The sequence below is a fragment of the Oncorhynchus masou genome, chromosome 15 (genome assembly GCF_036934945.1).
Source record: "Oncorhynchus masou masou isolate Uvic2021 chromosome 15, UVic_Omas_1.1, whole genome shotgun sequence".
Taxonomy (NCBI): Eukaryota; Metazoa; Chordata; class Actinopteri; order Salmoniformes; family Salmonidae; genus Oncorhynchus; species Oncorhynchus masou.
In genome coordinates, this window is record NC_088226.1 from 56,161,074 (window position 1) to 56,188,986 (window position 27,913).

Sequence of the window (27,913 nt, forward strand, 5' to 3'; positions counted from 1 at the left end):
AAGTGTGTGTGTGTGTGCAATGACTTTCAATGTCAACATGTGTATTTTTAATAGATTATTTTTTGTTTTTTTACAAAATATAATAATTACAAACCAACATAAACAGAAGAAGTATGATATAAATGCTAAAAAATAAACAAAAGCTGTGTTTCTACTCCCTTTCCTGCCCCGATAGTCAACATCCAGAACCTTCTGTAAACGGTTGGAGAAAACACAGATCTAGAACAGCTTAGGTCAGAGCAGGGAGTAGAGGATGACCCCACCTATAAAAAATAAATAAAGACATGGAGTTTTACTGCTGTCAGGGCAGAGAGCACAGGGGACGTATTCTCTCCGGGCCCACCTGAGCAGGGGTTGTGAAGCAGGCAAGCTCTCTTCAGACTATGTGACAGCCGAGATCCTCTCGTGGCAGGATACTGTAGCGCATCACTGAAATCTGGGGACTGTATAGCTAGCTATATATCACAATCTCCATCTGCAACATTGTTAATATTGCATCCTTCTGAACACACACGTTTTGGGTTGATGTCCTTCAATGCCATTGGGCTTTTTCAATGACTGTTACCCCCAAAGTTGCATGTGTGATTCGGGGTAATATCCAACACTTAATCACACAACAGGAGTTGAGATACATGGAAGAAGCCAGAGGCTACAAAACCTGAGTAACTGTGTATTCAGTGACTTACCATCAGTAACATGTACAATAATGCGCAAAACACAGGCTAACGTGCCTATCATGGTTGTCAGGCAATTGTGAGAGTTTGGTTCTGTACAAGACCTTTCAAATGTCAACATAAACTAGAAAGAACACAAAAGTACTCCCATCACAAACTCTGTTTTCTCATTGCAAACCTTCCAAGACATTTCTGAACAACAAGGAACAAGAAAATAAAAACAGTGACAATCTCAAAAGCATTGTTTCATGGTATTCTTATACAGATCTTTCCTTTTAAACAGACTGTATACAAAACCTTCAGTTTCAGTTGTGGATGTTCAAGAGGTGGAACCACAGTGAACTAGGGAGACTGATCCTACCTAAGAGGTCCACAGTCAGAGTGGTGAAGAGACATACAAGTGCAGACTGAACACTGCTCATAGAAACAGCCTTTTCAGATCTGATAGCGGGAGAACATCTCTTGTGGACATACTGCTATAATATGACATCCAGGTCATGCTGTCTGTCTGCTGCTCAATGTTCCCAGGAAATGTTGGGAAATCAGTGAGGGATGTTACATCTGTCTCAAGTTCTGCTCTGGAATAGGAGGAGGCCACTGCAAAGAACATCAGGACAGTTGCTTTGGCCTTGGAGCTATCAACAAGCCCACCCGCTTTTTCAGTACCAACATTACCTAAGAATTCTCTAAGAACTGGGAACATCCCTGTAGAACGACTGGCCTTCCAGAACAGACAGGTAGGTAAGCCATTGTGCTTATGTGCAGTGGGAGTCCCCCCTAGTAAACACTATGATACAGGTATGCACATCTCCCTGTAAAAACATAGTTTCTCTCCTGGGGAGTTTCACACCAACACATGAGTAAGCTCTGGTCCAAGTTTACTTCAACAGGCAATAATTAGAAGTACAGACAACCCAGGTGTTATTGGAATGTTCTCCAGAGTAAAGACACCCTTCTTCCTCCCCTTACTGTGTGAGAGAGCGGGGGTGCTGGACGGGAGAGGGGCACAGGGCTGAGGGACACAGGTAACTGCTGATGGCCCCAAAGTCAGAAGTGATAGAGACTGAGGGGGCAATGGCGGGTGAGGTCTGGGGGATGGAGGGCAGGGAGAAATCTATCTGCAACCCCTGGGAGTCCCCATCCTCTGGCCCCATGGACAGGCCATCTGGAAGGAAAGGCCCTAGCTGCAGCTGGTAGAAACCAGAACCCAGGAGAGGAGGCTCCGCTGGGGGGCACGGGGAGCTGCAGCAGGGCAGTGAGGAGAGGTGGAGCTGGGCAGGGGGCGAGGTGGGACTGTGGCCCGGGCTGGAACAGTTCAGAGAGGGCTCCTGCTGCAGGTTCTCCAGAGGGTGGAGTGGAGAGAAGTGGCTGAACTGCTGCTCCCTCAGTGGGCTGGGGCAAGGAGCGCCACACAGCTCCAACACCTCCATCCCCATCTCAGCATCTAGACAAGCAGAGAAGAATTACTAAAGAGACTCGAACAAGCACTACCTCAACGGTAACAGACAGAGCACGTGGCACTAACAGGTTTCCATCCAACCATTTCATGCTGATTAATTACCTGACACATTAAAAAAACCTCTTGACCGGCCTGATGGATACAGCACATTTGCTGTGTAAAATTTCCCAATGTCGACAAAACAAAATACGCTAGACAAGGGTGGATATGTTTGTCTGTGAAATAAATTATGCGACAATTGTGGTGGAAACGCATTTATGAGCAAATGTTACGTTGTACTACCACCACAACGTGGAAAATCCGTTAATAGGGAGATTAAATAAGTTATGAACTTCATTAAAAAAAAACTCAACCATCGAGACACAATACCACATAATGACTAGCGAAAACATGTTTTAGAAAGTTTAGCAGATTTCTTGAAAATGAAATACACTACATGACCAAAAGTATGTGGACACCTGCTCAAACGAACATCTCATTCCAAAATCATGGGAATTAACATGGAGTTGGTTTCCACCCTTTACTGCTATAACAGCCTCCACTCTTCTGGAAAGGCTTTCCACTAGATGATGGAACATTGCTGAGGGGACTTGCTTCCATTCAGCCACAAGAGCAATAGAGAGGTCGGACAATGAGGCCTGGCTCAGAGTCGGCGTTCAAACCCCTCTTTTACGATACTGCTACTCTCCGTTTATCATATATGCAGAGTCACTTTAACCATATCTACATGTACATACTACCTCAATCAGCCCGACTAACCAGTGCCTGTATATAGCCTCGCTACTGTTTATAGCCTCGCTACTGTATATAGCCTCGCTACTGTATATAGCCTCGCTACTGTTTATAGCCTCGCTACTGTATATAGCCTCGCTACTGTATATAGCCTCGCTACTGTATATAGCCTCGCTACTGTTTATAGCCTCGCTACTGTATATAGCCTCGCTACTGTATATAGCCTCGCTACTGTATATAGCCTCGCTACTGTTTATAGCCTCGCTACTGTATATAGCCTCGCTACTGTATATAGCCTCGCTACTGTTTATAGCCTCGCTACTGTATATAGCCTCGATACTATATGTAGCCTCGCTACTATATGTAGCCTCGCTACTGTTTGTAGCCTCGCTACTGTTTATAGCCTCGCTACTGTATATAGCCTCGCTACTGTTTATAGCCTCGCTACTGTTTATAGCCTCGCTACTGTATATAGCCTCGCTACTGTTTGTAGCCTCACTACTGTATGTAGCCTCGCTACTGTTTATAGCCTCGCTACTGTTTATAGCCTCGCTACTGTTTATAGCCTCGCTACTGTTTATAGCCTCGCTACTGTTTATAGCCTCGCTACTGTTATTTTTCACTGTCTTTTTGACTGTTGTTTTTATTTCTTTACTTACCTATTGTTCACCTAATACCTTTTTTTACACTGTTGGTTAGAGCCTGTAAGTAAGCATTTCACTGTAAGGTCTACACCTGTTGTATTTGGCACACGTGATAAATAAACTTTTATTTGATTAATCTCAAAGGTGTTCGATGGAGTTGAGGCCAGGGTTCTGTGCAGGCCAGTCAAGTTCTTCCACACCGATCTCGCCAAACCATTTCTGTATGGCCCTGACTTTGTGCACGGAGATATTGTCATGCTGAAACCGGAAAGGGCCTTCCCCCAAACTGTTGCCACAAAGTTAGAAGCACAGAATCGTCTAGAATGTCATTATATGCTGTAGCAGTAAGATTTCCCTTCACTGGAACTAAGGGGTCTAGCTCGAACCATGAAAAACAGCCCCATATCATTATACCTCCTCTACCAAACTTTACCATTTGCAATATGAATCGGAGCAGACAGCGTTCTCCTGGCATCCGCCAAATACATATTAATCTGTCGGACTGGAAAATGATGAAGCGTGATTCATCAGTCCAGAGAACGTGTTTCCACTAGTCCAGGATTGAACCCACAACCTGCTCTATCAACTGAGCTACAAGGAACAATCAGCTCTTTACAAAATGTTATGGTTTCAGACTCAAAGTACAATATAACAAAGCTGGTGAACATGGTAAGCACATCAAGGTAAAGTCTACACTTGTTGTATTTGGCGCATGTGACAAAAAACATTTCATTTGATCTGTTATAGAATTAATAACATAATTTAAATAAAATATTCATTAAATATTTTAGGTTAAACTATTGTGAGGAAGCCAAAACAAAACTTTAAAATCTAACCCTCCAATGAGACTTTTCATGAGCCCTAAGTTTTAATTATGGTTTGGTAGATTTCCTGCAACTTCCTGACCTAAGAAGCATAATGCTTGTATTTGGTATTTAACCTTCTTATTTATTTACAATGACAGCCTACCCCAGCCAAACCCGGATGACACTGGGCCAACTGTGCGCCGCCCTATGGGACTCCCAAAACATTTTGTGTGAACTGGTTGAATCTGACTGCCTATTAAACACTGTGCACCCAGGACTCCAGTGGGGTTAGTATGTGCTAGGTAGGTCAGGCACAGTTAGAGTCTTTGCCCGGTGGCCCTGCCTGGTTAGAGTCTTTGCCCGGTGGCCCTGCCTGGTTAGAGTCTTTGCCCGGTGGCCCTGCCTGGTTAGAGTCTTTGCCCGGTGGCCCTGCCTGGTTAGAGTCTTTGCCCGGTGGCCCTGCCTGGTTAGAGTCTTTGCCCGGTGGCCCTGCCTGGTTAGAGTCTTTGCCCGGTGGCCCTGCCTGGTTAGAGTCTTTGCCCGGTGGCCCTGCCTGGTTAGAGTCTTTGCCCGGTGGCCCTGCCTGGTTAGAGTCTTTGCCCGGTGGCCCTGCCTGGTTAGAGTCTTTACCCGGTGGCCCTGCCTGGTTAGAGTCTTTACCTGGTGGCCCCATCTGGTTAGATTCTTTACCTTGTGGCCCTGCCTGGTTAAAGTCTTTACCTAGTGGCCCCATCTGGTTAGATTCTTTACCTTGTGGCCCTGCCTGGTTAAAGTCTTTACCTAGTGGCCCCATCTGGTTAGATTCTTTACCTGGTGGCCCTGCCTGGTTAAAGTCTTTACCTAGTGGCCCCATCTGGTTAGATTCTTTACCTTGTGGCCCTGCCTGGTTAAAGTCTTTACCTAGTGGCCCCATCTGGTTAGATTCTTTACCTTGTGGCCCTGCCTGGTTAGAGTGGCCTGTGTGCAGTGAGCTCAGGGCTTTAAGAGAAAGCGGGGCGTTCGTCTGCGACGGGGACGGCCCTCCTCCTCTGGAAAGCCATGCCAACACAAAGGTAGAAACACCACAGGCAAACACACAAACCAATGGGAAAACACAGATGCACACAGGTGGGATAAAACAATACATCAAAATGCTTCAAATCATATGTTCATGAATACAACACATCAAATTGAGGCAAACAATGTAATCAAGACAAATAATAATAAGACAAAGAGTGGGGTGGATATGAAATGGTGAGAGGGTGGATGGCATGTATGACTATTACTTATGTATCCAGCTAACTCTTGTTACCTCTTAAAACAAGCTGGAGTGTTTGTGGAGTGTTGGTTTCAGGTTTTTTTCTTTACAAACATGTTTTTTTTTTATTATTTGTTATATTTTTCTCTCTATCATCACTGCATTGTTGGGAAAGAGCTCTCAAGGTAAGAATTGCACTGTACTATACACCTTTTGTATCCTGTGCACATGGCAAATAAACTCTGAAACTTGAATGATCTGGGGCAAGGATCAAGGCCAGGGCTGTGGTATAGGACTGGGGCTAGAGAAGGGGCTACGGGCAGGGCTGTGGTATAGGACTGGGGCTAGAGATGGGGCTACGGGCAGAGATCAAGGCCAGGGCTGTGGTATAGGACTGGGGCTAGAGAAGGGGCTAAGGGCAGGGTCCAAGGCTGTGGTATAGGACTGGGGCTAGAGAAGGGGCTAAGGGCAGTATCCAGGGCTGTGGTATAGGACTGGGGCTAGAGAAGGGGCTAAGGGCAGGGTCCAGGGCTGTGGTATAGGACTGGGGCTAGAGAAGGGGCTAAGGGCAGGGTCCAGGGCTGTGGTATAGGACTGGGGCTAGAGAAGGGGCTACGGGCAGGGATCAAGGCCAGGGCTGTGGTATAGGACTGTGGCTAGAGAAGGGGCTAAGGGCAGGGTCCAAGGCTGTGGTATAGGACTGGGGCTAGAGAAGGGGCTAAGGGCAGTATCCAGGGCTGTGGTATAGGACTGGGGCTAGAGAAGGGGCTAAGGGCAGGGTCCAGGGCTGTGGTATAGGACTGGGGCTAGAGAAGGGGCTAAGGGCAGGGTCCAGGGCTGTGGTATAGGACTGAGGATAGAGAAGGGGCTAAGGGCAGGGTCCAGGGCTGTGGTATAGGACTGGGGCTAGAGAAGGGGCTAAGGGCAGGGTCCAGGGCTGTGGTATAGGACTGGGGCTAGAGAAGGGGCTAAGGGCAGGGTCCAGGGCTGTGGTATAGGACTAGGGCTAGAGAAGGGGCTAAGGGCAGGGTCCAGGGCTGTGGTATAGGACTGGGGATAGAGAAGGGGCTAAGGGCAGGGTCCAGGGCTGTGGTATAGGACTGGGGCTAGAGAAGGGGCTAAGGGCAGGGTCCAGGGCTGTGGTATAGGACTGGGGCTAGAGAAGGGGCTAAGGGCAGGGTCCAGGGCTGTGGTATAGGACTGGGGATAGAGAAGGGGCTAAGGGCAGGGTCCAGGGCTGTGGTATAGGACTGGGGATAGAGAAGGGGCTAAGGGCAGGGTCCAGGGCTGTGGTATAGGACTGGGGATAGAGAAGGGGCTAAGGGCAGGGTCCAGGGCTGTGGTATAGGACTGGGGCTAGAGAAGGGGTTAAGGGCAGGGGCTATGGGATAACCAGGGAAGGGGTTACCTTGCTTGTCCAGAGCTATGATTGGTGGATGTGAGGGGAGCTGAATCTGGGAGCACCCCTCCATCTCCCCAACCTCTCCATCCTGCTCTCCATCCTCCCTGGAAAACACAAAACAGAAGGAAATGGCTTGTGAAGGAAAAACCGTTCCAACTACACCTGAACTTGTCCAAGAAGAAAACAAATTTCCATTCTCAGATTCAAACCATTCTGTTATTGTTATGAGTACTGAACACGACCCAGGACTCCCAGCATGATATCAGCTAAACATATCAAACATCTCTAGTCTGAAAACAATGACAATGGGGATGTTATATTGAGATACACTACTTCTGCTTGTCAACACCTGTTATTTATTACATTCACCGTACAGTGCGTCTACACCTGGTACTAAAATGTGTCCGCTGTGTCCAGTGTCAGGATTTCCTTTTCCTCTCTATTTAAATAAGCTATTATTCTGGGAATGATGCCAGGCTAAGGAGATGATCATGACAACAACATGATGGTAGTGTCATAGTAGTGCCTGCAATTCTAAACTTTACTCAACTTGATGGTAGTATTTGCCAACTCAGGTGGCATTGAAATGGGGCTTGACTCTCAGGTCGAGACAGGGTCATATCTGCAGTGCTACTCACATGCTCCCTGACTGCAGACTGTACTTCTTGCGGCCCAGCTTAGTGGTCTGCTGGGTGAAGTACTCGTGGCGATCCGACTTCTTCCACATGTAGTAATACTCCACACACTCACCCACCGAACGCGTGCGTACCTGACATATAAACACAGTGCGGTTTACTGTTTGCTATGGTATGAATCAGTTTACTGTTTGCTATGGTATGAATTTTTTTGTCTGATCAATGGAGACAAGCAGGTTTGCACAGGCTATGCCAGTCTTGGCCATTACTTAAAAAAAGAGAATTTCAACTTTGTAGCAAATCAGGCTCGCCCCAAACCTGATGTTGGTAGTTTCTGTGCTGCTCACCTTATTGGCCTGAATGAGGTGGAAGTTCTTCCCATGAACTCGATAGCCATGTTCAAAGTTTCGACATTCCTCCTCGCTCCAGGCACACAGCTCCTCTACACAGAAGACAACAGCAGTTGTCTCTGAACAGACTTAAATGAATTGTTTTGGAGTTCTATTACAGGAGCTAACCACGTCAAGATGATTACTATTAATCCATTCACCCTTAGACCACCGCAGTGGGGCGGCGCACAACTGGCCCTGCGTCGTCCGGGTTTGGCCGGGGTAGGCCGTCATTGTAACGGACTTGCCTAGTTAAATAAAGGTTCATTTTTTTTTAAATCAAACAAACTCATCTGACTGCTTGATTTCCATTATCGAGCTACACTAAATTACCAAAAGTATATGAACACCTACTCGTCGAACATCTCATTCCAAAATCATGGGCATTAATATGGAGTTGGTCCCCCTTTGCTGCTACAACAGCCTCCACTCTTCTGGGAAGGCTTTCCACTAGATGTTGGAACATTGCTGCAGGGACTTGCTTCCATTCAGCCACAAGAACAATAGTGAGGTTGGGCACTGATGCTGGGCAATGAGGCCTGGCTTACAGTCGGTGTTCCAATTCATTACAAAGGTGTTCGATTGGGTTGAGGTCAGGGCTCTGTGAAGGCCAGTCAAGACCTTTCACACGGATCTTGACAAACCATTTCTGTATGGACCTCACTTTGTGCACAGGGGGATTGTCATGCTGAAACAGGAAAGGGCCTTCCCCAAACTGTTAACACAAAGTTGGAAGCACAGAATGGTCTAGAATGTCATTGTATGCTATAGCATTAAGAAGTCCCTTCACTGGAACTAAAGGGCCCGAACCACAAAAAACAGCATCAGACCATTATTCCTCCACTACCAAACTTTGCAATTGGCACTATGCATTGGGGCAGGTAGCGTTCTCCTGGCATCCGCCAAACCCAGATTTGTCCGTCGGATTGCCATATGGTGAGGCGTGATTCATCACTCCAGAGAACCACTGCTCCAGAGTCCAATGGCGGCGAGCTTTACACCACTCCAGCCGACGCTTGGTATTAAGCCTAAACCCGCATTAAGCCTAAAACATAGGCAACAAATGTAAGTTGGTAGATTTGTCAGCCTACACTGGAGAGGGCACAATAGGCTACATTTTAACCTACACTCTAGAGCTCTGCTACCTGACCCCCGACATTACACATTGGGTTAAGGGCCAGGTAGGGGCTGTTTTTTCAGCGATAACTAGGGTATAAGCAGGGCTCAAATATCACTAAATTGATCACTAACATTTTGAAGCTGAGCCATTTGCTTGTGCTCTGCTACGCAGTACAGAGACTAAGATCATAACATGGTGTCAGAAGTGCTTCAACCTCGTCAAATATAAAACAGGAGACATTATTTAACAGAAAATAATAAATGTTCCTTGAGTTGTCTGAGTTTAGAGTGACGAAAGTAGGTAACTGCGAACTGCTCTCTCATGACTCTTCATTGATGACTGAGCCATTGCTATGGATACTCACAGACTCAAAGAGCCATGAGCAGAGCGAGCTGCGCGCAGGGAGCGTGTGACAGACAGAGAAGAGCAGCTAATGGATTTACTAACAGGCTCAGGCTTACAATGAATGCCCAAGCAGGGCTTTACTACACCAGCTTGGATGTGTGCGGCAGAAATGCAGGATCCAAAACTATTTGTAGCGTTAGTCAAGATGACAGTAGGCCTAGGACAATACCAGTATCGCAATAACGAAGCAGAACGAACTCTCTGGTCCTTTAAAAACTTGCTGTATGTAAAATATTATGTGCTATAAATTGGAATATAAATTCATGTGATTCTGGATGACAACATTTATTTATTTATTCTTTTATTTTACCAGGTAAGTTGACTGAGAACACATTCTCATTTACAGCAACGACCTGGGGAATAGTTACAGGGGAGAGGAGGGGGAGGAATGAGCCAGTTGTAAACTGGGGATTATTAGGTGACGCGATGGTTTGAGGGCCAGATTGGGAATTTAGCCAGGACACTGGGGTTAACACCCCTACTCTTACGATAAGTGCCATGAGATCTTTAATGACCTCAGAGAGTCAGGACACACATTTAACATCCCATCCTACACAAAGGGCAGTGTCCCCATTCACTGGGAATTGGGATATTTTGTTTTTAGACCAGAGGATATAGTGCCTCCTACTGGCCCTCCAACACCACTTCCAGCAGCATCTGGTCTCCCATCCAGGGACTGACCAAAGCAAACATAATGATGTTTGTTTCCAAAATTAGGGCTGTTTTCCTAAAGAAGTTACACCCGCTTCATGTTTTGTTTTCTTGCCACGACACTAACGAGTATCGCGATACTGGTATCGTCCCGGCACTAGATGACAGATTCAAAAAGGTTTTCAGAGTAGGACTGCTGATATGAATATGATTACAAACCCTGAGATTTAGCTGAAATATTTGACCTAGGCAAATATGTGTATTTTTAAGTGGTTGGTAACAAGGGTTCGTGGTGGGTCTATCAAATAATTGCATTTCGAAGGGAAAGCAAAGATTAAGCTTCAAAGAAACCAAAGAAGTTCCACGGTCCCACACAAAATGTTTATTTTTAATTCTCTGAAATGTAGAATACTAGCATCATTCAGAGACTAAACAGCTGTAGAGAATTAACACACAGGGGTGGTTATTGAGTTTTAGAAACTGGGTAGTTTGAGCCCTGGATGCTGATTGGATGACAGCAGTGGTATATCAGACCATATACCACGGGTATGACAAAACATTTATTTGTACTGCTCTAATTACGTTGGTAACCAGTTGACAATAGCAATAAGGCACCTCTGGGGTTTGTGATATATGGCCAATATAAGGCCTCCCGGGTGGCGCAGTGGTTAAGGGCGCTGTACTGCAGCGCCAGCTGTGCCATCAGAGACTCTGGGTTTGTGCCCAGGCTCTGTCGTAACCGGCCGCGACCGGGAGGTCCGTGGGGCGACGCACAATTGGCCTAGCGTCGTCTGGGTTAGGGAGGGCTTGGTCGGTAGGGATGTCCTTGTCTCATCGCGCACCATCGACTCCTGTGGCGGGACGGGCGCAGTGCGCGCTAACCAAGGTTGCCAGGTACACTGTGTTTCCTCCGGCACATTGGTGCAGCTGGCTTCCGGGTTGGATATGCACTGTGTTAAGAAGCAGTGTGGCTGGTTGGGTTGTGTATCGGAGGACGCATGACTTTCAACCTTCGTCTCTCCTGAGCCACGAACCCACCACGAACCCTTGGGAGTTGTAGCGATGAGACAAGATAGTAGATACCACTAAATTGGGGAGAAAAAGGGGTAGAAATTCAACAACAAAAAAGATATGGCCAATATACCGCGGCTAAGGGCTGTATCCAGGCACTCCACGTTGTGCCGTGCATAAGAACAGCTTTAGCCGTGGTACACTGGTTACCACACCCACTCAGGCCTTATTGCTTAAGAAGACTCTACAGGGATCGTGGTTGCTTCACTGTCTGTCCTCAAATTTGAAATTCCAATGAATAATTCGATGCCGGCCTCACGAGTGGCGCAGCGGTCTAAGGCACTGCATCACAGTGCTTGAGCTGTCACTACAGACCTGGGTTCGATCCCAGGCTGTCACAACCGGCCGTGACCGGGAGTCCCATAGGGAGGCGCACAACTGGCCTAGCGTCATCTGGGTTAGGGGAGGGTTTACTTGGCTCATCGCGCTCTAGCGACTACTTGTGGCGGGCCGGGGGCACCTGCAGGCTGACTTCGGTCGTCAATTGAACAGTGTTTCCTCCGACACATTGGTGCAGCTGGCTTCCGGGTTAAGCGGGCGGGTGTTAAGAAACGTTGTTTGGCGGGGAATGTTATCGGAGGACGCATGAATCAACCTTTGCCTCTCCCGAGCCCGTTGAGTGTGCGGCAATGAGACAAGGTCATGATTGGATCGCAATTGTATATCACGAAATTGGGGAGAAAAGGGTAAAATACCAAAAATATAAAAATTTGAATAATAATTTGGTGCCATTAATGAGTCATTGATATGAGTTAATAGACTCTTGAAAGATTTGTCTAAATGAGGACTATAAGAGATCCGAATAAAATCAAAAAGAGTTGTTGTCACGAGTAAGATGACATATAACCTACTATATAGCAGTAATAAATGTGTCGTGGGCGGTCTTACCGCTGAATACTTTCACATTAAAACGCATTCGTCTCAGTGCCTCCTCTGGATTAAAGCTGCATTTCACCAGCTCATACAGAGCCTGAGAGATGGAAAGAAAGAGAAAAGAAAGCAAACAGTTGTGACAGAAGTCTGTGACCTCAACCACAGTATGAACTGTGCAGAAATCACTCGACATGCAAGCAAAGTTAATAGATTTACATGACAATCCAGCCCTACTAAGTCCCACTCTGTTTCTGCTTTACCACCCAGATTCAAGTTCATTCAGTCGTATGTACAAGATACATATGGAATACACCGTCCAACTAAATGATTACTGGGAGGTTCCTCCTCAACAATGCAACAACAATAAGAAATACAATTGAAGTCAGATGTTTACATACACTTAGGTTGGAGTCATTAAAACTACGTTTTCAACCACTCCACACATTTTTTGTTAACAAAATATAGTTTTGGCAAGTCGGTTAGGACATCTACTTTATGTATGAATGGTTAGCAGACAGATGACTTAATTTATAATTCACTGTATCACAATTCCAGTGGGTCAGAAGTTTACATACACTAAGTTGACTGTGCCTTTAAACAGCTTGGAAAATTCCAGAAAATGATGTCATGGCTTTAGAAGCTTCTGATAGGCTAATTGACATAATTTGAGTCAATTGGAGATGTACCTGTGGATGTATTTCAAAGGCTACCTTCAAACTTAGTGCCTCTTTGCTTAACATCATGTAAAAATCAAAAGAAATCAGCAAAGACCTCAGAAAACAAATGCAGACCTCCACAAGTCTGGTTCATCCTTGGGAGCAATTTCCAAACACCTGAAGGTACCACATTCATCTTTACAAACAATAATATAAGCACCATGGGACCACGCAGCCATCATACCGCTCAGGAAGGAGACGCGTTCTGTCTCCTAGAGATGAACGTACTTTGGTGTGAAAAGTGCAAATCAATCCCAGAACAGCAGCAAAGGATCTTGTGAAGATGCTGGAGGAAAAAGTATCTATATCCACAGTAAAACGAGTCCTATATCGACATAACCTGAAAGGCTGCTCAGCAAGGAAGAAGCCACTGCTCCAAAACCGCCATAAAAAAGCCAGACTACGATTTGCAACTGCACATGGGGACAAAGAGCGTACTTTTTGGAGAAATGTCCTCTGGTCTGCTGAAACAAAAATAGAACTGTTTTGCCATAATGACCATCGTTATGTTTGAAGGAAAAAGGGGGAGGCTTGCAAGCCGAAAGAGAACCATCCCAACTGGGTGGGTCTTCCAAATGGACAATGACCCCAAGCATACTTCCAAAGTTGTGGCAAGGACTACAATGTCAAGGAATTGGAGTGGCCATCCAAAAGCCCTGACCTCAATCCTATAGAAAATGTGGGCAGAACTGAAAAAGTGTGTGTGAGAAAGGAGGCCTACAAACCTGACTCACTTACACCAGCTCTGTCAGGAGGAATGGGACAAAATTCACCCAACTTATTGTGGGAAGCTTGTGGAAGGCTACCCAAACCGTTTGACCAAAGTTAAGCAATTTAAAGGCAATGCTACCAAATACTAATTGAGTGTATGTAAACCTCTGACCCGCTGGGAATGTGATGAAAGAAATAAAAGCTAAAATAAATCATTCTCTGTACTAATTATTCTGACATTTCACATTCTAAAATAAAGTGGTGATCCTAACTGACCTAAGACGTAATTTTTTGTATGTAAACTTCCGACTTCAACTGTAATAAAAGATAAGAATACGAACATAAAGTAAATGACCCAACCCACTACATTACTTGTTCATTGTCTTTGATTATGTCCCCGTTGATGAGGGTGTCTACAGCCCCGTCCTGACCTGCCCGTCTCTGGGCACTTAGCAGGAACTCCTTTACAGCCTGGCCTGGCAACATGTCTGGGGTCCACAGGAGCTGGTCCTCATTCTCATAGACTGGGAACAGGAGATGGAAAGATAGTGATAGAGACACAGGTATAAGGATGTGTGTGAGACTGAGGCAAAGTGTCAACACACTAATCCAAAATGTACACTGATTCTGAAAGGGTCAGTTGGGGGTTACCTCTCTCCTGGTATGAGTATGGGCTGAGAGGAGGGATTTTGGCTTGGTACATTGAGCCCACCATGATGTCCTGGAAAAATAACAACCACAGTGTCAGTCACAAAGGCACTACAGAAAACAGGTTATATTTCCCTAAATAGTAATTGTAGAATATTTGAGCTCTGTTCAGTAGGCCCCAGTGTCTCACCTTGCGTTCATCATTGGACGGAATGGAGGTGTTGTCGTCATCATCATCTGAGACATCTTCTGAGGAGCTGACGAAGGTGCCTTTTTCTCCATCTGCCATGGAATGGGCTGGCACATGGGAACATTTATTACATCAATATGTAGCATTCTCATAACACCACCAGTTAACAACTTCAAGGTACAACAAATTAGTTTTGGCATAAAGGGGCCCTCAGGCCATTTAAAAAAATATATCGATGTGATATGATAAGGGGATTCTCCTGAGTGGTGAGCTGGGTGGGTGGGGGTCTGTTTACAGGAAGTGGTAGCTGTGCTCCAAAAGTAGGAGTGTGTCATACCCATTATATAAAAGGTAACTGCCGGAAACAATTGAGTAAATGGGGATACAAAGTATATTGAAAGCAGGTGCTTTCAATACAGGTGCTTTTCATTTTTGCCATTGAAAAAAATATTGCGATACTGGTATCGTCACAGCCCTAATACTCTATTTGACATTATTGGTCATACCTCTTAGGTGGCGGCGGAAGATGAGGTCAGAGGCTTGGGAGGTGACAGAGAGAGTGAGGTCATCAGCTGATGACTCCTCTTCATCCTCTCCTGAGAACAGATCTTTAGCAATCTGGTCCTGGAAGAATGGAACAGTCCATTACTGTCTCAATGGAATAGTTCACTACCTTCTCTAAGCATCACACTCAGTGAAGTAAATGGAATTTATGATACATAAACGTGATTTAGTATTTTTCATGTTTTCTGAGTGTTTGTAGACTAGACAGGGCATCTAGAGCCCATCTTAACTCAATTCCTTTAGGGCCAAGTCGTAATTACTCATACAAGAGTCAATAGACATCATGTCAACTCCAGAACATGTATCCTATAATGCTCTTGAATGCAGAACTGCACAGCTCCTCGAAAATCACAGTATACTCTATGCTGGTTTTCCTTCTTGCCTTTTAACTACCGATTGATTTCTGCTTGGAAAACCAGGTTGGTGCACCACTAACCAATTATACCACATCGGTCACCGGTGTTACGGCTTTCTAGGTGTGAAGGAGAGTCGGACCAAAATGCGGTGTGTAGATTGCGATCCATGTTTAATAAAATGAAGCAACACGAATCTAAATACAAACACTACAAAAAAACAATAAACTTAACGAAAACCGAAACAGCCTATACTGGTGTAAATAAACACAGAACAAGGACATCAGGACACTAAGGACAATCACCCACAAAACACTCAAAGAATATGGCTGCCTAAATATGGTTCCCAATCAGAGACAACGATAAACACCTGCCTCTGATTGAAGTGGTTCTCAGACAGCCATAAACTTAACTAGAACACCCCACTAAGCTACAATCCCAATACAAACACACCACATTCAAAAACCCATGCCACACCCTGGCCTGACCAAATAAATGAAGACAAACACAAAATACTTCGACCAGTGCGTGACAATCGGCTTCATTAATAAGTGCATCGACGACGTCACCCCCACCGTGACCATGCGTACAATACCAAACCAGAAGCAATGGATTCCAGGAAACATCCCGCTATGCCCTACAACGAACCATCAAATAGTCAAAGCGTCAATACATGACTAAGATCGAATCCTCCTACAACAGCTCTAAATGCTTGTCGGATGTGGCAGGGCTAGCAAACTATCACAGATTACAAATGGAAACCCAGCCACGAACCGCCCAGTGACACGAGCATACCACAAGAGCTAAATGAACCATGCATGAGAGCACCAACGCTCTCCATAGCCGATGTGAGTAAAACCTTTAAACAGGTTAACATTCACAAGGCCGCAGAGCAAGACGGATTACCAGGACGCATACTCAGAGTATGCGCTGACCAGCTGGCAAGTGTCTTCACTGACATTTTTAACCTCTCCCTGACCCAGTCCGTAATACCTACATGTTTCAAGCAAACCACCATAGTCCCTGTGCCCAAGAACGCCTAGGTAACCTGCCTAAATGACTATCGCCACATAGCACTTACATCTGTAGCAATGAAATGCTTTGAAAGGCTGGTCATGGCTCACATCAACACCAGCATCCCAGAAACTCTGGACCCACTCCAATTTGCATACAGCCACCAACAGATCCACAGACGCCGCAATCTCTATTGCACTCGGAACTGCCCTATCCCACCTGGACAAATGGAATGCCTACGTTCCAGCGTTCAACACCATAGTCCCCTCCAAGCTCATCACTAAGCTAAGGACCTTGGGACTGAACACCTCCCTTTGCAACTGGATCCTGGACTTCCCAATGGGCCACCCCAGGTGGTGAGGGTAGGCAACAACAACAACAACAATCTGCCATGCTGACCCTCAACACGGGGCCCCTCAGGGGTGCGTGCTTAGTACCCTCCTGTACACCCTGTTCACCCACGACTGCGTGGCCATGCACCACTCCAACACCATAATTAAGTTTGCCACTGACACAATGGTGAAAGAATCTTCATCAATATACACACAATACCCCATAATGATAATGCAAAAACAGGGTTTTAGACATTTTTGCAAATATATTAAAAATAAACTGAAATACCTTATTTACAGAAATATTCAGACCCTTTGCTATGACACTTGAAATTGAGCTCAGGTGCATTCATCCTTGAGATGTGGTAAATTCAATTGATTGGACATGATTTGGAAAGGCACACACCTGTCTATCAGTGGCAGCTCCTCAGAGGAGAAAAGGGAGGACCATCCTCATCAGTGAATTTCATCAAAATAAAAATGGTAAAACAATGAAAAAGTTTTCCTTTTTAAATAAACCTATACTAAATATATTCACGTCACCAAACAATTGATTAAAACACACTGTTTTGCAATGAAGGTCTACAGTAGCCTCAGAAGCACTCTGTAGGGTAGCACTATGGTGTAGCCGGAGGACAGCTAGCTTCCGTCCTCCTCTTGGTACATTGACTTCAATACAAAAACTAGGAGGCACTTGGTTCTCACCCCCTTCCATAGACTTACACAGTAAATAATGACAACTTCCGGAGGACGTCCTTCAACCTATCAGAGCTCTTGCAGCAATGAACTGACATGTTGTCCACCCAATCAAAGGATCAGAGAATGAATCTAGTACTGAAAGCATTAGCTACAGCTGGCTAGCACTGCAGTGCATAACATGATGAAGTGAGAAGTTGACTCAAAGTGAGAGAAAGACAATAGTTGAACAGTTTTCAACAAATACATTTCTTAAAAAATGAAGATAGAGAGAGAGTGTCATTTTTCTTCAGTTTCACTTACTTAGCTAGCAAATGCAGATGGCTAGTTTAGCTACTCAAACACCTGGCTCAACCAGAGGGATGTTATGTTAGCTAGCTGGCTATGACTATCCAACAAAACACTGGAACTCTTCCAAGTCAAGGTAAGCTTTTGGTTTTATTAATTTATTGCCACTGGGGCCCACCGGTGTAACTGCTTACTGACTATGCACTGCAACATTACTGCATGATTAGCTAATATGGGGACAACGATGTAGATGGTTTGGCTTGGAAAGTTATTTTTTAGCCTGGTCACATACAGCTGATGTGTTGTTCATTGAAGTCCACAAACGAATGGCAAAGGTGAGAGGAGGTGAGTGCATAGAGGCGAGAAGGAATAACAATGCTATGAACGTGAACTGCGTTTATGCGTGATCAGGGGTGTATTCATTCCACCGATTCTGTTGAAAAACGTTTCTTAAACGGAAGCAATCGAACCAGGGATAAAAAATAATTTGTTCAATTGAAACTCTCGTTTGCAACTGTTGGACGAATGATTACAACCTAGATAGCTAGATGCAGGCAAGAGTGTGCAAGGCAGTATTGAAAGTCACTGTCTGTCAATGTGTCACTGTCTGTCATCTCAAATTTCTCTTTGGACCTGTGTGCACCTACGTTGTAAAATTTAATTCATAGGCTAGGTTGTAGCTAACTCATGATGGGTATAGGGAAATTTGAGTATCATGTAGTAGTCTAAACATATCAATGCTACATTAAGCTGGGTGAATGGTACATGAATGACAGTCATCCAACATGCTGTAATAGAAATAAGGCCATGCTCATGAAAAGAAAAATCTTCCTCCCTCATCATAAATGGTACTGACCGCCACTGCTGTTTATATAAGGTCCCACTGCCATGAAGTCGAAGGAATTGCACATAGAGCTCAGAGACAGGATTGTGTCGAGGCACAGATCTGGGGAAGGCTACCAAAACATTTCTGAACATTGAAGGTCCCCAAGAACACAGCGGCCTCCATTATTCATAAATGGAAGAAGTTTGGAACTGCCAAGACTCTTCCTTGAGCTGGCCGCATGGCCAAACTGAGCAATCAGGGGAGAAGGACCTTGGTGAGGGAGGTGACCAAGAACCCGATGGTCACGCTGACAGAGCTCCAGCTCTGTGGAGATGAAAGAACCATCCAGAAGGACAACCATCTCTGCAGCACTCCACCAATCAGGCCATGATGGTAGAGCGGCCAGACGGAAGCCACTCCTCAGTAAAAGGCACATGAAAGCCCGCTTGGAGTTATGGCAAAAATTACCTAAATGACTCCCAGACCATGAGAAACAAGATTCTATGGTCTGATGAAACCAAGATTGAACTTTTTGGCCTGAATGCCAATCGTCACGTCTGGAGGAAACCTGGCACCATCCCTACGGTGAAGCATGGTGGTTGCAGCATCATTCTGTGGGGATGTTTTTCAGTGGGCTGGGAGACTAGTCAGGATCAAGGGAAAGATGAACGGAGCAAAGTACAGACAGATCCTTGAAGAAAACCTGCTCCAGAGAGCTCAGGACCTCAGACTGGCTCGAAGGTTCACGTAACAGGACAACAACCCTAAGCAGACAGCCAAGACAAAGCAGGAGTGGCTTCAGGACAAGTCTCTGAATGTCCTTGAGTGGCCCAGCCTGAGGCCAGACTTGAACCCGATCGAACATCTATGGAGAGACTAGAAAATAGCTGTGCAGTGACGCTCCCAATCCAACCTGACAGAGCTTGAGAGGATCTGCACAGAAGAATGGGAGAAACTCCCCAAATACAAGTGTGCCAAGCTTGTAGCGTCATTCCCAAGAAGACTCAAGGCAGAAATCGCTGACAAAGGTGCTTCAACAAAGTACTGAGTAAAGGGTCTGAATACTTATGTAAATGTAATATTTCTGTTTTTTTATTATTTTTTTTATAAATTTGCAAAAAACAGTTTTTGCTCTGTCATTATGAGGTATTGTGTGTAGATTGATGAGAGGGGAAAAAAACTGTTGAATCAATTTTAGAATAAGGCTGAAACAACTAAATGTGGAAAAAGTCAAGGGGATACTGAATACTTTCTCAATTCACTGTATATGCAATGACTCTCTTGCAAAGGCTTGATGTACACTCACTGGACTCTAACCACACACCCACACATACTACACTAACACTCCAACACACACGGACAAAGACACAGGCATATTGACACCACACACACATGCTGCTGCTACTCTATTTATTTTCTATACATAGTCACTTTACACCTACCTACATGGACATATTACCAATTACCTCAACTAACCCGTACATTGACTTGGTACTGGGCCACTTGCATATATCCTCGTTATTATGCTACTTTTTCCTTTAGTTTATTTAGCAATTTTTTGTACTTTAAAATAAAACTCTACATTGTTGACTAAGGTCGTATGTAAGCTTTCGGAGCATATGACAAAGCATATGACAAATAAATTAGATTTGATTTACTAACATATTAATCAATTAAGTACTACGAAGAAACAAAACAAAAACAAAAATCAGCCAGACTGGAGGGCCTGAGTTGTTCACCCCTTCTGCAATGCTTTCCTGGCTGTGTTTACAGTTTTATCTGTGGATTACTCCAGTCTCAGGTATGTCTAGTTATACCCAGGTCTCACCTTGTCCAGTGTCATGTCAGGCAGACTGGCTGCTAGCTCGTTGGGCTCCCTGTCCTGCTGCAGGAGGGGATCAGACACCTCATACCCACACAGAGACAGCAGGTCCTCCAGGGGAATCTCACTGCCCTATAGAGAGAGACAGAGAGAGAGAAAGCGAGAGAGCAATTATTTTTCATGGAGGGCCACATTAGAATATATTTTTTCCATCGCGGGCCAGAATCATATTACAGGATTGTACATCATGTGTATGACTGTTTTTTTACATGCACACAATTAAACCACATCCATGTTCTCCTTTTGTAGGCATTTTCATTATTAAACATGCAATGAACTACACGGAGGGAAAAGTACATTGTGCATTCAGCACCACGGACAGAACTCTTAACGGGTATTGCACTCTAGTGACTGGTGGGCCGGGCGCATGCACGCTGACACAGTCGCCAGGTGTACAGTGTTTCCTCCGACACATTGGTGTGGCTGGCTTCTGGGTTAAGCAGGCATTATGTCAAGAAGCAGTGTGGCTTGGTTGGGTCGTGCTTTGGAGGATGCATGGCTCTCAAGTTGTAGCGATGAGAGAAGACTGTAACTATCAATTGGGGAGAAAAAGGGGTAAATATATACAGTGCCTTGCGAAAGTATTCGGCCCCCTTGAACTTTGCGAACTTTTGCCACATTTCAGGCTTCAAACATAAAGATATAAAACTGTATTTTTTTGTGAAGAATCAACAACAAGTGGGACACAATCATGAAGTGAAACGACATTTATTGGATATTTCAAACTTTTTTAACAAATCAAAAACTGAAAAATTGGGTGTGCAAAATTATTCAGCCCCCTTAAGTTAATACATTGTAGCGCCACCTTTTGCTGCGATTACAGCTGTAAGTCGCTTGGGGTATGTCTCTATCAGTTTTGCACATCGAGAGACTGACATTTTTTCCCATTCCTCCTTGCAAAACAGCTCGAGCTCAGTGAGGTTGGATGGAGAGCATTTGTGAACAGCAGTTTTCAGTTCTTTCCACAGATTCTCGATTGGATTCAGGTCTGGACTTTGACTTGGCCATTCTAACACCTGGATATGTTTATTTTTGAACCATTCCATTGTAGATTTTGCTTTATGTTTTGGATCATTGTCTTGTTGGAAGACAAATCTCCGTCCCAGTCTCAGGTCTTTTGCAGACTCCATCAGGTTTTCTTCCAGAATGGTCCTGTTTTTGGCTCAATCCATCTTCCCATCAATTTTAACCATCTTCCCTGTCCCTGCTGAAGAAAAGCAGGCCCAAACCATGATGCTGCCACCACCATGGTTGACAGTGGGCATGGTGTGTTCAGGGTGATGAGCTGTGATGCTTTTACGCCAAACATAACGTTTTGCATTGTTGCCAAAAAGTTCAAATTTGGTTTCATCTGACCAGAGCACCTTCTTCCACATGTTTGGTGTGTCTCCCAGGTGGCTTGTGGCAAACTTTAAACAACACTTTTTATGGATATCTTAAAGAAATGGCTTTCTTCTTGCCACTCTTCCATAAAGGCCAGATTTGTGCAATATACGACTGATTGTTGTCCTATGGACAGAGTCTCCCACCTCAGCTGTAGATCTCTGCAGTTCATCCAGTGTGATCATGGGCCTCTTGGCTGCATCTCTGATCAGTCTTCTCCTTGTATGAGCTGAAAGTCTAGAGGGACGGCCAGGTCTTGGTAGATTTGCAGTGGTCTGATACTCCTTCCATTTCAATATTATGGCTTGCACAGTGCTCCTTGGGATGTTTAAAGCTTGGGAAATCTTTTTGTATCCAAATCCGGCTTTAAACTTCTTCACAACAGTATCTCGGACCTGCCTGGTGTGTTCCTTGTTCTTCATGATGCTCTCTACGCTTTTAACGGACCTCTGAGACTATCACAGTGCAGGTGCATTTATACGGAGACTTGATTACACACAGGTGGATTGTATTTATCATCATTAGCCATTTAGGTCAACATTGGATCATTCAGAGATCTTCACTGAACTTCTGGAGAGAGTTTGCTGCACTGAAAGTAAAGGGGCTGAATAATTTTGCACGCCCAATTTTTCAGTTTTTGATTTGTTAAAAAAGTTTGAAATATCCAATAAATGTCGTTCCACTTCATGATTGTGTCCCACTTGTTGTTGATTCTTCACAAAAAAATACAGTTTTATATCTTTATGTTTGAAGCCTGAAATGTGGCAAAAGGTCGCAAAGTTCAAGGGGGCCGAATACTTTCGCAAGGCACTGTATATATAAAACAATTAGTGTTAAGTCTGATGGGCATTGACTAGAGCAGTGAAGTCATGTATAGTTTCTGATGTTGCTATATGCAGGATTGCTGAGAGGTGAGTGTCAGTAAGAGATGATATGTGCCTTGACTTGTTATATTTCATCACTGAAAATGTCTGTTAATGAGGGTGGCGCAGTGCTAGCTGTGCCACCTGACACTCTGGGTTCGAGCCCAGGCTCTGTCGCAGCTGGCCGCGACCTGGAGGTCCATGGAGCGACGCACAATTGGCCTAGCGTCATCCGGGTTAGGGAGGGTTTGGCCAGTAGGGATATCCTTGTCTCATCGCGCACTAGCGAATCCTGTGGCGGGCCGGGAGCAGTGCACGCAAACCAGGTCGCCAGCGGCACATTGGTGCCGCTGGCTTCCGGGTTGGATGTGCGCTGTGTTAAGAAGCAGTGCGGCTAGGTTGGGCTGTGTTTCGGAGGACGCATGGCTTTTGACCTTCGTCTCTCCCGAGCCCGTACGGGAGTTGTAGCGATGAGACAAGATAGTAACTACTAACAATTGGATACCACGAAATTGTGGAGAAAAGGGGGTAAAATTTTTACAAAATATTTTTTTTTTTTAAATGTCTGTTCACGTACATAGGTTGACCCAAACAGTACAAACATCTTCTGAGCCTGACTCCTCCTTTGGAAAGTTTTGTTCATCGAGAGATGCATAGAACCTCGACAGTGACATTGCAGAACTATTCAAAACAATCTCTGCATCAGACTGAAGATTGATAAGCTCAAGTTGCAGGTCAGTGGGAGCATTATCCACATTAAAGGTGGAAGGAGAGGAAACCAACAGCATGTCATTTTCCAACGTTCTGATCCTCAAAATGATGAGAATTCTCACCGTTCAAAGCATGCCACAGCGATGTATACTTCTCCTGATAGGGAACAGACTAGTAGTGTCGGAAGGTGGGTGAGATTGTTGGCTTCTACTTGGTGGGTCAGGAGGAGTAATTTTCCCTTGAAGGCTTTTTACAAGGTTGTACATCTGATGTGCAAAAAGGCTCTTCCCTTGTAGTTTGGAATTCAGCTAATTCATGAGGGCCATGATGTCCACGGTGAAGGCAAAATCAGCCAACCATTCTTTATCTTGCAGTTGAGGGAAATCCACATTTACCTTGTCTTTCAACTGTTGTTCCATATTCTCTGCGATGTCCACAACACGCCGTGTCACTGTTTGTCTTAACACGGAAACATTTTAAACAGCTCTTTCTTGTCGGGGCAAAGTATTGCTGCAGTCAATTAAACATTATTTAATAAATTCGCCCTCGGCGAATGGCTTGCTATGTTTAGACATTTTGTGGGACGATTTAAAAAAAAACAATATATTTCACCTTAATTTAACCAGGTAAGCCAGTTGAGAACAAGTTCTCATTTACAACTGCGACCTGGCCAAGATAAAGCAAAACAGTGTGACAAAAACAACAACACATAGTTACACATGAGCTAAACAATAGTACAATCAATAACACAATAGAAAAAATATATTTACAGTATGTGCAAATGAGGTAAGATTAGGGAGGCAAGGCTTAGTGGCGAAGTAATTACAATTTAGCAATTAAACACTGGAGTGATAGATGTGCAGAAGATGAATGTACAAGTAGAGATACTGGGGTGCAAAGGAGCAAAAAAATAACAATATGGGGATGAGGTAGTTGGATGGACTATTTACAGATGGGCTATGTACAGGTGCAATGATCTGTGAGCTGCTCTGACATCTGATGCTTAAAGTTAGTGAGGGAGATATAAGTCTCCAGCTTCAGTGATTTTTGCAATTCGTTCCAGTCATTGGCAGCAGAGAACTGTACGGAAAGGCAGCCAAAGGAGGAATTGGCTTTGGGGGTGACCAGTGAAATATACCTGCTGGAGCGCCTGCTATGGGTGGGTGCTGCTATGGTGACCAGTGAGCTGAGATAAGGCGGGGCATAACCTAGCAAAGACTTATAGATGACCTGGAGCCAGTGGGTTTGGGACGAATATGAAGCGAGGGCCAGCCAACGAGAGCATACAGGTCGCAATGGTGGGTAGTATATGGGGCTTTGGTGACAAAACAGATGGCACTGTGATAGAATGCATCCAATTTGCTGAGTAGTGTTGGAGGCTATTTTGAAAATGACATCGCCAAAGTCAAGGATCGGTAGGATAGTCAGTTTTACGAGGGTATGTTTGGCAGCATGAGTGAAGGATGCTTTGTTACGAAATAGGAAGACGATTCTAGACTTAATTTTGGATTGGAGATGCTTAATGTGAGTCTGGAAGGAGAGTTTACAGTCTAACCAGACACCTAGGTATTTGTATACAGTACATAGATAGCTCTCGCAATTCCGTCGTATGCTGAATGCAGTTTTGTGAAAAGTCCTTGCTGCTTTTGCAACTGTGAAAGCAACTCTTTTGATACACTTGCCCTCTGCTCAAAAGACATATTCCTATATTTCTCTACATACTTTGTCTGGAAGTGTCGGGAGAAGTTGTGGTCTTTCAAGACAGCGATGCTCTTTGCACACTAAGCACACCGCTTTCCCTGATACCTCAATAAATACATATTTAGATGTCCACTCTTGCTGGAACACCCTACATTGTCTACTTTCCTTTTTTTTATCTTTGAAAAAAAATGTTTGCTCAATTTCTAGCTAGCTACTATTTGTAACTGTGACGTGTGTTAGCCTGTCAGTCACTGTCTGTCCTTGTGCAGTTGTTATTTATACGTGCCTTCAAAAGTGAGTTAAATAATGACACAAACGCGGGTATTCATTGGGCTTTTAATTTGAATAACAAATATCTTTTTAAAAACATTACTATAGCAAATTCTTCATGTGATCTGAGCATGATTCCCGCAGGCTGTATTGAATCAGGTCGCCATCACATTATGGAATAATTGACAATCTATTACATAGAATAATATTATTCACTCCTGGTCTAGAGGGATGCAGTGAGGTCAGGCTTTTGTCCCAGCCCAGCACTAAAGTTGTGGTTGCCTACTGCTGCCTCTAATGGGTCAACACACCACACCAGAGAAGCTGTACTCACATTTTGGGGACGTGCTGCCATCTTCATTGGGCGGCCCTGTGACTGCGAGGCCCCCAGGCTGTTCTGCAGCTCCACTAGGGCCCTGGACTCCTCATAGCCCTGCCTTAGGATCTCCACTAGGCTGCGTCTGTGATCTCCAGAGCCCATCGAACTAGCTAAAACACACACACACACAAAGGGTTACCATCGTGGAGGACCAGTAGGTGCTTGATCCCTGTTCATTCCATTATATACTGAACAACAATATACACGCAACATGCAACAATTTCAAAGATTTTAATTAGTTACAGTAAATATAAGGAAATCAGTCATTTGAAATAAATAAATAATGCCCTAATCTATGGATTTCACATGACTGGGCAAGAGCGCAGCCATGGGTGGGCCTTGGAGAGCATAGGCCCACCCACTTGGGAGCCAGGTCGACCCACTCGGGAGCCAGGCCCAGCTAATAAGGATGAGTTTTTCCCTACAAAAGGGCTTTATTACAGACAGAAATTCTCCTCAGCATTCCCACCCCTCCCCCTTGGACGATCCCGCAGGTGAAGAAGCAAGATGTGGAGGTCCTGGGCTGGTGTGGTTAAACGTGGTCTGCGGTAGTGAGGCTGGTTGAACGTACTATCAAATTCTCTAAAACGACATTGGAGGCGGCTTATGGTTGATAAATACATTACATTCTCTGGCAAAAGCTCTGGTGGAAATTCCTGCAGTCAGCATGCCAATTGCACGCTCCCTCAAGAATTGAGACATCTGTGACATTGTGTTGTGTGACAAAACGGTGTAATGATCATGCTGTTTAATCAGATTCTTGATATACCACACCTGTCAGGTGGATGGATTATCTTGACTAAGGATAAAATGCTCACTAACGGTGATGTAAACAAATTTGTGCACAAACAGTCAAGTGTCAACTCAACATGGCTTTTATTTTGTCAGGATCATTATGCGATTATAATAAAACATTATAAGGCCTGTCATACATGCTAATGACAAGCCCTACAATGCATTATAGCAGTATAATTAAGCGATAAGGCCCGAGGGGGTGTGGCATATGGCCAATATACCACAGCTAAGGGCTGTTCATATGCACGAGTGCCTGGATACAGACCTTAGCCGTGGTATCTCGGCCATATATCACAAAACTCTGAGGTGCCTTATTGCTGTTATAGAATGGTTACCAACGTTATTAGAACAGTAAAAATAAATGTTTTGTCATACCCATGGTATACGTATATCTGATATACAATGGCTCTCAGGCAATACATTATAGGCTTACCTGCTGTTGTGTAAAGTGTTACAAGTCTTTTTACTTGTTATGTAATTCAAAGTCGCCTTAAGACCACTCATGAATTAAAGAATGGTTGAAGTTAATACAACAGTGGACACTAATGGTATTAGAAAAACTGAATTCGACTTTTTGTCAAAATACAAAATCCATTCAAATAGAGTTGACCTATGAACCAACAGTCAAGAGTTAGTTTTCACCTCAAGCAAATACAGCTATGGTCTACTTAAAACTCTTTTGGGCGAAAACTCTCACAAACAATACATTAGTGACAGGTACGTTTATGGCCATTTTAACTTTGAAAAGCTTGGTCCACTCCACTTCAGGACGCAATGACCAGGGCGCTTTCCTGTAACTTGGTGCTGAACGTTCCTTCCTCTGACTCACAAATGGCACGCGAGAGAAGGAAATAGTTCTGGCTATTGCGTTTCCACCCGAAAAGACACCGACAGAGTATCTGAAATAATTCGGACTTCTCTCAAAGTTTGCAGTCAAAATACATTACTAACGGAGCACACCTGGACCATTTCTTCAGCACCACCGTCGAGGTGGTCTCGGATTGTGTTCTATAGCGCACTATCCGGCAAATTGGGAATGGCTCTTTAATGCGAAGAACGCGGAGAGGCGAGCCTGGGACAAAATGCCCCCATTTTACTTCATTAATTATCAACACATATTACATTCACAACCTTCTGTAACCCGTTGACACGATTGTAAACATCGATAGCTACCGTCTTGGACGACAGAGGCTCTCAAACTCAGAGCTGTTCCAGTATCATTTAGTCCTCACATTCCTACCCAAGCCCCTTTGCTCACTTACCTCCGCCATTCCGTTTCTGCGCAGGCTGAGGAATGCCCGGATGTTGTAGCGCTATGGCTCTATTCTACAGTATGTACAGCCTACAGACCTAGTTTACTGCCGCAACGTTTCAGCAACAATGATGACAGTAAACTACATGAAAAATGCTGAAATGAGAGAGGACGCCGTGTACTATTCACGTCTGGTATTGGTACAGGCTTTCATAAACTTGCCATCCCTCTAGCTCTTTGT

The 27,913-nt window shown here is 44.6% G+C and overlaps 1 protein-coding gene across 2 annotated transcripts; it reads right to left on the reverse strand.

Annotated features, from left to right (window-relative positions):
• Positions 1-32: 32 nt before the first annotated feature.
• Positions 33-27,913, reverse strand: mier2 (mesoderm induction early response 1, family member 2). 2 transcript variants are annotated; one of them, XM_064989766.1, is made up of 13 exons: positions 27,683-27,911; positions 25,581-25,735; positions 20,265-20,390; positions 14,870-14,987; positions 14,364-14,470; positions 14,177-14,246; positions 13,898-14,049; positions 12,114-12,195; positions 7,937-8,031; positions 7,593-7,723; positions 6,961-7,058; positions 5,246-5,343; positions 2,031-2,118 (listed from the first exon to the last, which is right to left on the reverse strand). In XM_064989766.1, exons 2-12 carry the CDS (start codon positions 25,725-25,727, stop codon positions 5,288-5,290), a joined length of 1,182 nt encoding a protein of 393 aa, XP_064845838.1. In that variant the 5' UTR covers positions 25,728-25,735; positions 27,683-27,911; the 3' UTR covers positions 2,031-2,118; positions 5,246-5,287. The 2 variants fall into 2 exon arrangements, with proteins under 2 accessions (XP_064845839.1, XP_064845838.1); XM_064989767.1 differs by lacking the exon at positions 5,246-5,343 and having other exon boundaries at positions 33-2,118; positions 27,683-27,913.

What these genes read in the sequence shown, in the direction of transcription:
- mier2 (XM_064989767.1), bottom strand. Translation starts at nt 25,727, where the DNA reads ATGGGCTCTGGAGATCACAGACGCAGCCTAGTGGAGATCCTAAGGCAG. An exon ending in TAATCAAAGACAATGAACAA is followed by an intron (nt 12,196 to 13,897) that starts GTAATGTAGTGG and finishes TCCATCTCTCAG; the next exon opens with GCTCTGTATGAGCTGGTGAA. An exon ending in ACCTCATTCAGGCCAATAAG is followed by an intron (nt 7,724 to 7,936) that starts GTGAGCAGCACA and finishes TTTATATGTCAG; the next exon opens with GTACGCACGCGTTCGGTGGG.